Raw genomic sequence first — 12,307 nt, 5'->3', positions numbered from 1 at the left:
CCACTCGACAGCTGATTTATGATGTCTATAGTCTGATTTTTACGGTAATATTGGCGTTCGAAAGAGACTTCTTTTTCTTTTGTATTATCCTTAAAATGTAAAAATTTCAAAAAACCTTGTATATAAGTTCAACGCGCAATTTAAAGAGGACATAACATACCTGTCAAATTTCATGAAAATCTATTGCTGCGTTTCACCGTAAATGAGGAACATATAGCAAAATTATAAACATATTTTCAGATTCATCTTGCAATTCTCGAAGCAAGCAACATGAGAAAATTTGTGTCTTTCTAACAACCATTCCCTACTCCAATGTGAACGATGAACTCTACCTTTCTTCCTATTTTTTACACACAAAACAAAAGTGGCCAAGAGTACTAGCTCTTCCATAGTTGATGACGAACTGAGCTTGTGAGCACAAAAATAGGAAAACGGACGACATAAGACGGATACGTGTGGACGCAATTTTACATCCGTCTTTTGCTTGAACCAAACGATCAGTCTTTTGCTTGAGCAAAAGACTGATGGTAAACTTGAGCGTCTGGACCCGGCTTAAGACACATAATAAAACTACGTGTTTTTCCCAACCAAACCTATAACAACTGTCTTCCGATCGAATACAACAAGAAAATTGAAATAAAATCAATGGAAATTGAAAAAGCGTTCCAGTCAACAACGTAACAAACCGATCTTGGGTTCAAAACTAATGTCTGCATGTCGGCAATAGTCGAAAGTCGAAGGTTTAACTAAAATTGGAGAAAATTCAACTTTAGCCAGCAAAGGATGCAAAATCCTACCTGTTCCTAGGAGCGGAATTCAAACTCTGCTTTGGAGTGGACACTGAGTGAGAGCGTTCCACTAATTGTCTGCTATCTGCGGGGCTTCCGGGCTGACGTTGAACGAGGCAAGGCTTTGGCTTTGAAAGCGACCCATAGCTGAAACAATGTTTGCAAATAGTCTATTACTTCCAAGACATAATCCATGACATATATTATTCAGTTTGTTACTCGAATATATTGTTCAGTTTTAGCGAATTCTTACTATTGATTCAAAGCAAAAATCGCTGTTCTTCTGTGTCTGTCCGACAAAAATGCTCTACAATTACTTTTGAACGATTTGGTCAATCATCTTCAAATTTTGAACACATTCTTCAAACCTTTTTACAGATCAAGTTCGTTGGACAACTTGTTTGGAGCTAAACATATCAAAAGTGCCCACCTCTATCCCCTCTGCTGAAAGTGTGGTATTGCTAAGTTGCAACTTGTTGCAAAATTGAAGAATCTGCTATAACAATTGGAGGGAAGCATGGAATAATTATTAAACGAAAGAACACCTCATGCTTTTTAATCCTGCGATAAGTATTCATTTTTCTAATGCATTGTCGGTGGGTTATAGGTCCTGAAACTGCAAAAAGTTGTTTAAAAACCTGTATTTCTCTCAAACTTTCAAGAGCATATATCGCGAAAATTATTGAAGATATAACAAAACAAATCTTGTAGGAAATTCATCAAGCTTCATTTTTGAACAGTTGGTTATTTGGGTGGAGAGCATTGTTCCCAAGATATAAGCGTGTGAGCGAAAATTGGAAAAATGCAACTTTTAAACAACCCTTATCCCTTTAGCACTAGGGGTGGGGATGGGGACTTCTGAAATGTTCACCTCTCAACTGGCCCAAACAAAGCTGCAAAGTCAAAAATTGAGTTCCAAACATTCCCTCCAAATTCCTTTGTTTTGTTGCAAAAGTGAGGATTTCACACGCAACAATAAAACTTCTGCAACAGTCGTGGGGAAATGCATAAAATAGAGACATAATACATAAAATTGAAGAGAGTTTAATACTCATAATCGACATAGATTTATATCATGAATAATTAAAAAGGTATGAGACCAAAATGATCAAAAATGGGAAAGAAATTTTTTTTCAATGTCACGCCTTCATGCTCGGATATCTTCGATAACTATGAGAGATATGGAAAACGTTGTGGAATGAATGTTGTAAGCTTCAATATTGTACAGAATAGTCATGTCCGTAAGACGTATAGTTTTCGAGATATATGCGAAAACCAAAAAATGGTACCTTTGAACCACCCCCAACCCCTTAGTACATGGGTAGGGGTGGGGACTTTTGGTGTGTTCAAAATTTTACTCATTTTTGAAAAATCATAGCTCAGTACTCATTGAAAATAGAGAGTTCCGACTGTTCAAAATAATAAATAGGAATCGGGGGTGATGAGTTGGCTTATTCAAGAAAGGGTTAAAGTCTGGATCAGCAATAGAAAAGAAAGATACAGTATTATAGAACAAGCAATATTTCACAGATCTTTAATGATTTTTGCATTGATGTATATGGGGTTGGGTCAAAGTTGCAGCTTGCTTCAGAGAAAGTAATGAGGACTTATAGAAGTTCCTTCAAAGTTGGTAGGAGTAAGAGATTCTTGTTTTTATCCAAACATTTTTGATCGAAAATGAGTTTTTATTTGTCAAAATTGTTAATGAATCCATGACTATACCAAGCTAACCTGCAAAGACTGGAACATCGTATTCGGGTGAGATCTTTACAATTTATTACTGACAAATCAATCTTATAGTGAAAGAATACTAAATTGAAACTATAACGATAATATCCAAATTGATTTGAAATATTTTTGGTGAATTTGGATTCATTTCACAAACTTTTCAAGCCGCACATCATGACATAGTTTCTAAGTAGTTTCTGACGTAGTATTCTGCCTAACATATCAGTGCACGCATATTATTTCTCAACTCGTAAAAATAAAAATAAAACAGTTCCGTATTTTAAAGGATAGACTTTAGATAATATTATAATAATTAACTTGAGACCGATCCAAAATATGTCAGACTACTTGATACATCTTTTTTCCAATACTCAACAATTTTGCAACCTTTCGAACTAGTGACTTATTGCCTATATTTTCAATTTGCACCCGTTATTACTGGAATTTTAGTTTCTGACTGTATCATTGGAAACATTTTATTTTTATTGTTTCCCTTGTTCAAAACTGTGATATTTGACTGTGATAGAAATTTATGTTTTTGGACTGATCTAACCTCTATGCTTTGATTGAAGATTCTAACAAGCTCACCAAATTCCTATAAATTGCTTCATTTTATTTGAATTATAGGATATATTATTGTTTAATTGTGCCATCGTTATTTTGTTTTATGTGTTAACCCAGCCCAACCTTGTGATATTTGACTGTGATATGTAAAAACCGAACTGCACTGATATAACTTTTATGCTTTGTTGACTCTTGACAAACTCAAGTTACCAATGATTTGCCCATATTTCCCCCTGCAAGACAACATATTATTATCTGCTTGCTTAACCAAAATGGGGAAAAAACAATCTTTAAAGGCCATTATTAATGAAAATATCCAGTCTCTATGTGGTGTTTGCCACAAACCAGTTGAGAACAGTGACCACGCTGTAACATGCGACTGCAAAGATAATAAATGGTATCACACCAAGTGTGTCAACATAACCAACAAACAGTACGACGAAATGAAAGCAGGTAAAGTTCTGATCTAGCCTGGATGTGTGAGGAATGTAAGACTCGTATCAATGCTGAAGCTTCCCATATCTCAATACTACTAAATAAATCAAATGATAATGATTTGCTAAAATCTGACTTAAATGACGAATCACAATGTAACTAACATTGCCTAACAAAACATTTCAAAGCACTGACTTGACAAATCAAGGCACAAACCCAGAATGCGCCAAAGCTATAACAGCTATGATGTCATAATTAAAGTTTTACATGATGATATAGAGGACTTAAAAATGAGATAAAAATGCTAAATACAAACAATAGTCGTCTGTCAGATATCATAGCAAGAAAGACGAGTGTAATTTACAGCATGGGAAGTATAATTCGTGACTTCTCACAAGGTATCCAGAGCCCTGCTGCCCGGTAAGAACAGAGGATGCTACAGCAATCTTGATTGAGGACTCCGAGTGTACAAATGAGGTAAACCCTGCCCGGATCAAAGAATCCTCTACAGCGACGAAGAGTTTACCAGAGCCACTGCCAAGCAAGGGAGTTGAAGTTCGAAACATGGAGGCCTGCAATACCAAACCAAAATCACATTCAAATAAGGTAAAGGAGAGTTGTGTTGACGAGAAGAGGGATGAGTATAAGAACGGTCCACAGGATGAGGGGCGCCCTGCTCAAGAATTTGGGGAACGGCTGAAGGAAAGGAAGGGGAGGCACCACCTCTGATCGGAGACAATACGCTACGGCTATAATGAGAGACACAAAATAAACTTGATGGTTGTAGAACTCGAAAAATTTCACCCTGATATTCTAATTATCTCGGAACATGGTTTAGGCATGGACCAATTTTATCTCACAAATATCGAAGGTTTCAGACTGACCTTTAGTTATTGCAGAACTGAACGTATGTGGGGTGGCATAGCTGTTTTTGTAAAAAATATTTTTTCTGTTGACATAGATCAGCTTCAGTTATCAGAACAATGCAAGTCAAAGGAACAAGTGTTTGAAACTGTTGGATTAATACTCAAATATCAAATTTAATTTCAAATATCAAAATTCTAATCGGAACATACAGATCTCCTAGCACTGATACAGCGGAATTTTTAGGAAAATTGGGACAGTTACTGGGACAACACACAAACAATTCAAATGATATAATAATACTGGGAGATGCAAACTTTGACATACTCAGACCAGATGAGCGTGGTGTAAACCTTCGAAATGTGTTATCTGAGTTTGGATGCAGAATACATCACATCCCTGAAACAAGGAAAACCCCCACTACTGTATCTAGCATTGATGGGTGTTACACAATTATCAAACAAGAGAAGATTGAGGTAAAAGCACACTATACACCACTGTCAGACCACCATTTGTTGCTATGCAAAATAAAAAATAGAAGTAAAAGTTGCCACACCACTTACAGATACTCTAAGAATGTCTCAAAAAGCAAATTAACTGAACTAAAGCAAATGTTAAATACAAACTGGGAGTCTGTCTATAAACCAAAGTCTGTTGAAGTAAAATATAATAACTTTCTGCAAATAATGCGCCAGAGCCTTGACCACATTATGCCTCTAGGGCCGAGAAAATGAATATACAAAAAAAATTATTTTTGTGGATTGTGAGTTGCAGAAGATGAAAGCCTCCCTTCAAAGTTTGCATGACAGATACCTGCTGACAGGATCATTCGAAGACAAAGACAGGTTTCAAGAATCAAAAAAAACCTATGACATTGAAGTGAAGAGGAAGAGAACGGATCACACAATGAACAAAATAAAAAACTCAAAAGACAAAACCAAAAAGCTGTGGAAAACTGTGAATAGTGAAAGAAATAAGCAAGATGGAAGGCAGAACAGCATAAGGCTTCTTCTGGATGGTAAGCTGACAGCGGATCCACTTGAAATCAGCAATAATTTTCAACAGCATCTTCACCTCACCTCAAGCATGAAACCACACAAATCAATCACAAACCATTACCACATCTGAAGCTGAGCCCGACAATGGTATACCAATTTTCTCAACCTTCAAAAATGTCACACATCACGGAATGGATGAACTTCTTAATAATTCAAAGTCCAACAATTCAGCAGGCTTTGATGAAATCTCTGGGAAGATGCTGAAATTCTGCAAAGAAGAAGTCATAAAACCATTGACCCACATCATCAACACCTCATTGAGTCAATCTACTTTGCCTATTAAGATGAAGATTTCCAAAGTGTATCCAGTTTTCAAGAAAGGAGACAAGCTTAATCCAAACAACTACAGACCAATATCAAATTTGCCTGGAACTTCAAAGCTGACTGAGCGGGTAGTGTACAATCAGTTGATAGCACACCTGGAAAAAAAATGAACTGATATCATAATTTCAACATGGTTTTAGGAAGGGGCGAAGTACAAACACAGCAATAGCATATCTCTGCAGGGTGATTAATGAGATCTGGGAGGAAAAGAGGATAGCATCAGGCCTGTTCCTAGACTTGCAGAAGGCATTCGACAACTTAGACCAAGAAATCCTAATCAAAAAATTGAAACAGCTAAACATTCAGGGCCAAGTCATAGAATGGATCCAAAACTATTTCACTGAAAGGTATCAGTATGTTGAAATCAGTTATCAGCAGCACACTGCCTTGACTAGTGCCAAATCATCTCTTTGCAAAATATCCAAAGGTGTTCCTCAAGGGTCAATCCTAGGACCCTTGTTCTTTCTCATTTACATAAATGATTTTCCAAATAATCTCAAGAAAACCAAAAATGTGTACTATTTGCAGACGATACCACCATAATAATCCCATCAGACAGAGAATACGAAAGCAACGATATAAGCTCGACACTTGAAATGGCCAAAAATATATGTAGGAAACTGAAGCTATCAATCAATAAAGACAAGACAGTAAATATAAACTTCACTCCAAAGGGACAGATATTCAATATAGACAATGTAATCAACGAACCAACAAATACAAAAGATTGCACAAGATTTCTTGGTATCATGATAGACAAGAACCGGAATGAGCATATTGACCTTTTGTGTGAGAAATTAGCTTCAGCCACATATTATGTACTTCGTAGAATAAGATGTACCACTAATGTCAGTACCACATTTATCGCGTACCATGCCCTATTCGCCTCACAGCTGCGATATGGCATTGTTGCCTGGGGAGCATCAGCGCAGGTGCACATGGAGAGAGTTCTACGAAGTCAGGAAAAAGCCTTACGAACCATCCTAAGAAGCACTGGAGCACTGTAGACCATTATTTGTCGAAAACAAACTGCTTACAGTGGTCTCAATCTACATACTTGAAACCATAACTCTTGCCATAGACTCAAGCCCGAATCTCAGAAATAGCCAACACACACATAACACAAGAAGCAAGCTGAAAATTTACCTTCCGCAACACAGGCTCGGCAAATTCAAGAAAATACCTACCTATGCAGGCTCACATTTCTTCAACTATCTACCGGACAGCCTAAAGATTTTGAGGGATTCGCGGACAACATTCCACAGACAGCTGAAAAAATACCTCATTGCAAGACCGTACTATGCAGTGACCAAATTTATTGAGGAGCATACGTACCACCACCTTCGAGTGTAGTGCAAGATACTCTATACGCCTTCTTGACGACTCTGACAGAGGAGACCAAATCCACTGACGATTATTCCCCGATCCCAGGACCGTGAGGAAGACATCGGAAGTAGGAAGTAAGACCTGTACGTCCCGAGGAAATAGTCAATGTTATTTCTGGGCTGCATGGGTCCAAGGCTCTCCAGGCTCAGATGGATTTTCATAATCTCTAAAAAATTCTTTCTATCCACCAGCATAAATGTGGTATTGGCTCATATTTCAACAGGAGCTTACTAGAAGTAAATTCCAATCAACATTGAAAATTGCCAAAATAGTACATAATCCAGAAAAAAATTAAATAGTTCAAAAGTTTAAGATTCCCAACATATTTCCTTGTTGTCTATTTTTTTCCAAAATATTTGAATAAATTCAAGTACCGCCTTCTTCCATTTCTTAATTTATATGATTTTGTTCTAATCAATTTGGATTCAGAGAGGGTCTAAGCACAGAACTAGCTCTGCAAAAGTTTTTCTCTGAGATGAGTTAGCTAGAGTTTGTGGATTGGTTTCAATCGTAATTCATGAGAGAAATCAATGTTTGTGTGTATTGATGGTGTTGTGAGTTCCTTTCAGGGTATTCAAAGAGGTGTTCCCCAAGGATAAAATTAAGGCACCGTCCTGTTCCTGGTTTTCATCAACGAAGTGGTTGGGCACCTTTCAAAGGTAATGTTAAAGCCTTTGCCGAAGACGGCATTTACAAATGGCGACCAAATCTGAAGAATCTTCAGTCCAGTATGCAAGCGAATCTGAATCTGTTATCTTTTGGTTCACATTGAACAAAGAGTTGAATTCTGATAAGACAACATTTGTGAGCTTTGGTCTTGCTCAATCGTTTATATGTGATTCTCCACTCAAATATCACTTTGTCAACTGTTCAAACTTCAATAACTGTCCTTGTAGCGTTATTCAGCAGTTTCACGAAGTGAAATATTTGGAGTTGCGGGTGGAAAAGGATCTCTTACGGAGGGCCCATATATAAACACACTCAAGAAAGGATTAAGGCAACTACGACATAGATTCTACCACATGGAAAAAAATTGTCTCAAACTAGAGATTTACATTTCATTGGCACATTCCCGGCTGTCTTATGGCTTTGCACATATATTATTATGAAGCCTCTAATGAGATTACAAAGAGGATGAGTTGGCTCCATTGTTACTGGAAGACAAGATAACGGGGAAAATATGTTTCGGCTGTCAAGAGTTCTTCCTTTGAGATCATTGTCTTGTTTCAAGGTGCTGATCCAATACAATTATACAAGAGGTAACTTGGGCAATATAGTTGATATTTAGATGAATAGGCCTACTAAACACTTTGCGGGGTTTAGTTTTGATCAGGGGCCCGTTTCACATCGGTACAAGTAGATTACAAGTCTTGTTGCCAACCATGGTTTTGGAGAACAGCTGATTACTAGCGTTTCACAAAAGCAGAATTGTAAACTTGTAGTTACAATGAATTTCTACAAGTTTACAAGTGATTTGCTTGTTACGAACAAGTGTTTCACAAAGATTTTCATTGTAGCCAACAATTTTTGTCAAAATTACTTGTTCGTAAATATGAAATTTCTACCGAGGTGGAAAGCTATGTAAAGGATTTACAAGTGATCATTAAAATGATTTTAAATATTCAATAAATATTTCTAATAATCAAAAATGCCCTATATCCCTCTAAAATTCATTATTTTGGAAATATATGCATCAGGAAATCAAATTTAATAAATTTCCAAAATAGTTATTAATGTGTCACCTCATAGGTTATGTGTAATAGTATATACACACAGTATATATAGTATACATTATATATAGTACATCTACTATATATACAGAGTACATATAGTGTGTAGGTTACAAATTCAGCAATAAATGAAGTAGACTGTACAAAAAAAAATATGTAGCTTTCAAATATTTTCAAAGTAATTATTGAAAAGTACAAGTAACCTTTATAAAGGATGAAAAAATGAAATCATCATGAAAATAGGTTATGTTTACTATTGAAGTACTTGTAGACTTGTAAAATTGTAAACTTGTGAACTTGTAGATCATAATTTTTGTGAAACGTGAGTAGGTACTTGTAAACTTGTAACTACAAGTACTTATTCGTAACCATGGTTGGTAACAATACTTGTACCTTTGTGAAATAGGCCCCAGATAGCACAGATCAAGAAGTTCATTCTTCCAAAAATCTATCATTTTTCTTGAGGATGAATTTTACAATGGCTTACTACAGGCGATTAAGCACTGTGACTCATTCTATAGTTTCAAGAAGTGTTAAAGCTTATCTCATGACAATCTCTGAAGAGAAAACAGAGAGGATATAAGTGGTGATAATTTGAATAATATACTTGATGTATGATTCTGACAACAGATGTAATATTATAATATTGTTTTTTCAAAGCTCTATTCAAACTCTGTTATTGACTATGTATATCCATTCCTTTTTGGTTTTCCATTTTTTTTAAACTTATCCAGTTATTTGTAATCTTGTTGTGCTGTATTCATAGCCAGTTGAATTAAATCTTATCTTCTGTCAATGATGATATTCGAAAGAATTTTTTTCATTTATTATAATATTCATGGTATTAATTTTCATATTTTTTTAATTTGTATCATAGGCCCTATATCATAATCCCATATTATACTGACAAGCTCTTTGAGCTTTGCATATGTGTATTATTTTTAGTTTGAATGACTGTGTGTAATTTGTACAATTGTGTAATTTTTGTAATTTGTACATTAGTGTAATTTGTATAACTGACAATGAATCACTATTATTGTTATTAATGAATCTATCTATTATTATGTATAATGTAAAATATACATAACAGTTAATTAATATAGATGTAGAATTAATCAATAAAACCAAACGTTTACATTATAAATTAGTTTCTAGGTAAAATAGTTTATGTAGAATTAATTTTAATGTACAATTAGTTTTCATATAATATTGTTTCTAGGTAAAATGACACTAACCTCAGCCGATTCTTGAATACTCTGCGACGTCTGTCTTCAGAGTCATGATAGTCCTCTGTATCACTACTGCTGTCTCGGTCGTACGTATGTCTATCCTTAGGAGCAGACATTGCACCTTTGCAACAGCACCTGAAATATTCAACATTACAAATTAAATATAAATAGTATTCTAATTTTCTACAAGCTAATATGCAGAACGTTTATTGGATTAGACTTTTTATGTATTTTAGCAAATGGTAATAAATTATATTTTATAAGTAATAGCCCAAGTACCTAAAAATATAGAAATTGAAATAACTGTGAGATAATTTAGTAACCTAATCTGTAGGCTAGAAGTGAAAAAAGAATGAAATAGACCCACTTTAAACAAATATTTGCAAGACAAACAGGAGTTCAAAACATTTACATTACGTATCTATCAATTTGAAATTGTTTGACCAGGCATTCAATTCACAGGCATTAAGCAAAGCACTTTTCAATAATAATTATAGAGTAAGAGGGTACATTTTTGGCTAGCTTGACGGTAACTAACAACTAAAAACATTAATATTGCTCAGAGAAATAATGGAACATCCATTTTTACATTACTGGCTAAAAATAACTAGCCATTACCTAACACTTTTCATCTTTGTATTCCACAAATTTCATAACATTTATAAGCTTAGTTACATTATTCTAATAATAATTAGGTCTATGTTCGCCCAACTGTTGCTTATTACAAATGCAGATGCTGATGAAATTAAAAATTCAAATAGGTTATCAAACTATTCTTTGTATAAAATTTGAAGTTGAAACAAAAATAATCTACTGACTTATTAAAAGATTCTATTTTCTACAACTATCTAGCTTATAATCAAGCTATTTGTGCTACTAACCTCACAGCTTTGTTCTTGGTTAGGATGTTGTAACTAAACGAAATAAAATCCAATATCAGTTTTACACTATGAATGAAACAAAAGGTCTTATTTACAATCACATTTGGAAAAGAGCAAAGGTTCATGAATCGTCTGTAAACATTTAGTGACCAAAATTATTCACTATATCCCATTGGAACACCACCATTTTTTTATTCTTTGCTAGAGATTGCTAGTTGCTACTAACTTGCAAAAGGTACAATAAACAATTATTCTTGCAAAAGGTGCAAGTATTTGAACAAACCACTCTCGGTCTCAGACAGCACTGTATCACGCATGCGTTAGTAACGGTTTTTTCCCGTTCCATTCAGTCAGCTATTTGAATGTAACGTTGTTTGTGATGATGGTTACCGAGCACCGTAACTGGAGCCGTCATTCCATTTTGATGATGATATTATTCCATGATGATTTATCATTGAATTCGATACAATATTCAACATATTATCATCATTTCATTCAATAAAAGAAAGAGTACTTCTAAAAAATAAAATTAATAAAATATAACAGTTGTTATTTAACTAATGTTAGAAAAAACTACAACTAAGACAGCATATTGTCATTTCAAAGCAAAAACCTAACCCTTAACCTCCCCTATTATATTTAAAACATTAATAAAATAAATCTTGGTAAAAACTCGTAATCCCTTCCAGCATATTGCATTTCAAACCAAAATCCTAACCCCCTAACCTATCTTTTCACATTTGAAATATCAAAAACCATAATTCTACCTGTACCCTAGCCCTTTCTAGAATATTGCAATGTTAAAGCAAAAACCTAACCTAGCCTCATAAAGAATTATTAAATATAACTTGAAAAAACCCAACACCTAACCCTTTCACATTCAATATTCTATAAAAACCATTTGGTTTTGCTATTCTTGTCTATCATTCGACAAAGCCGGTGGTACTATCCTTTTCTAGGTCCACACGATGCAATTATGTTTTTGACAGTGTAGAAATTCAATTAATTAATGCAGAGAATCGGCATCGCTATTCTTCTACTTTATCCACTGCCATTATGACATGGACCTCACTATATCCTTGTGTATCATTCAACAAAGCAGATGGCGCTATCTCTTTCACGCATTGCAAGGTTGCCACATCGTTTATCAACAATGTAGAAATTCAACTAATTGACAAAATAGGGTGAAGGGTTGGGTTTTATTTTTAATGGTGTTTCATAAGTATAGGTTAGGTTTTTGCTTTGAAATTGCAATATGCTAGAAGGGGCTGGGGTCCAGGTAGAGTTATGTTTTTTGTTGTTTCAAAGGTTTTATTTAAT

At 34.9% G+C, this 12,307-nt stretch overlaps 1 protein-coding gene across 1 annotated transcript; it reads right to left on the bottom strand.

Moving 5' to 3' along the window:
* Positions 1–777: 777 nt before the first annotated feature.
* LOC120355921 lies at positions 778–11,195 on the bottom strand. The gene is made up of 3 exons (XM_039444675.1): positions 10,988–11,195; positions 10,113–10,241; positions 778–935 (listed from the first exon to the last, which is right to left on the bottom strand). Exons 1-3 carry the CDS (start codon positions 11,110–11,112, stop codon positions 794–796), a joined length of 396 nt encoding a protein of 131 aa, XP_039300609.1. The 5' UTR covers positions 11,113–11,195; the 3' UTR covers positions 778–793.
* Positions 11,196–12,307: the final 1,112 nt, after the last annotated feature.

This window comes from Nilaparvata lugens, unplaced genomic scaffold (genome assembly GCF_014356525.2).
Source record: "Nilaparvata lugens isolate BPH unplaced genomic scaffold, ASM1435652v1 scaffold5239, whole genome shotgun sequence".
NCBI lineage: Eukaryota > Metazoa > Arthropoda > Insecta > Hemiptera > Delphacidae > Nilaparvata > Nilaparvata lugens.
This window is presented reverse-complemented; position numbering and strand designations above follow the sequence as displayed.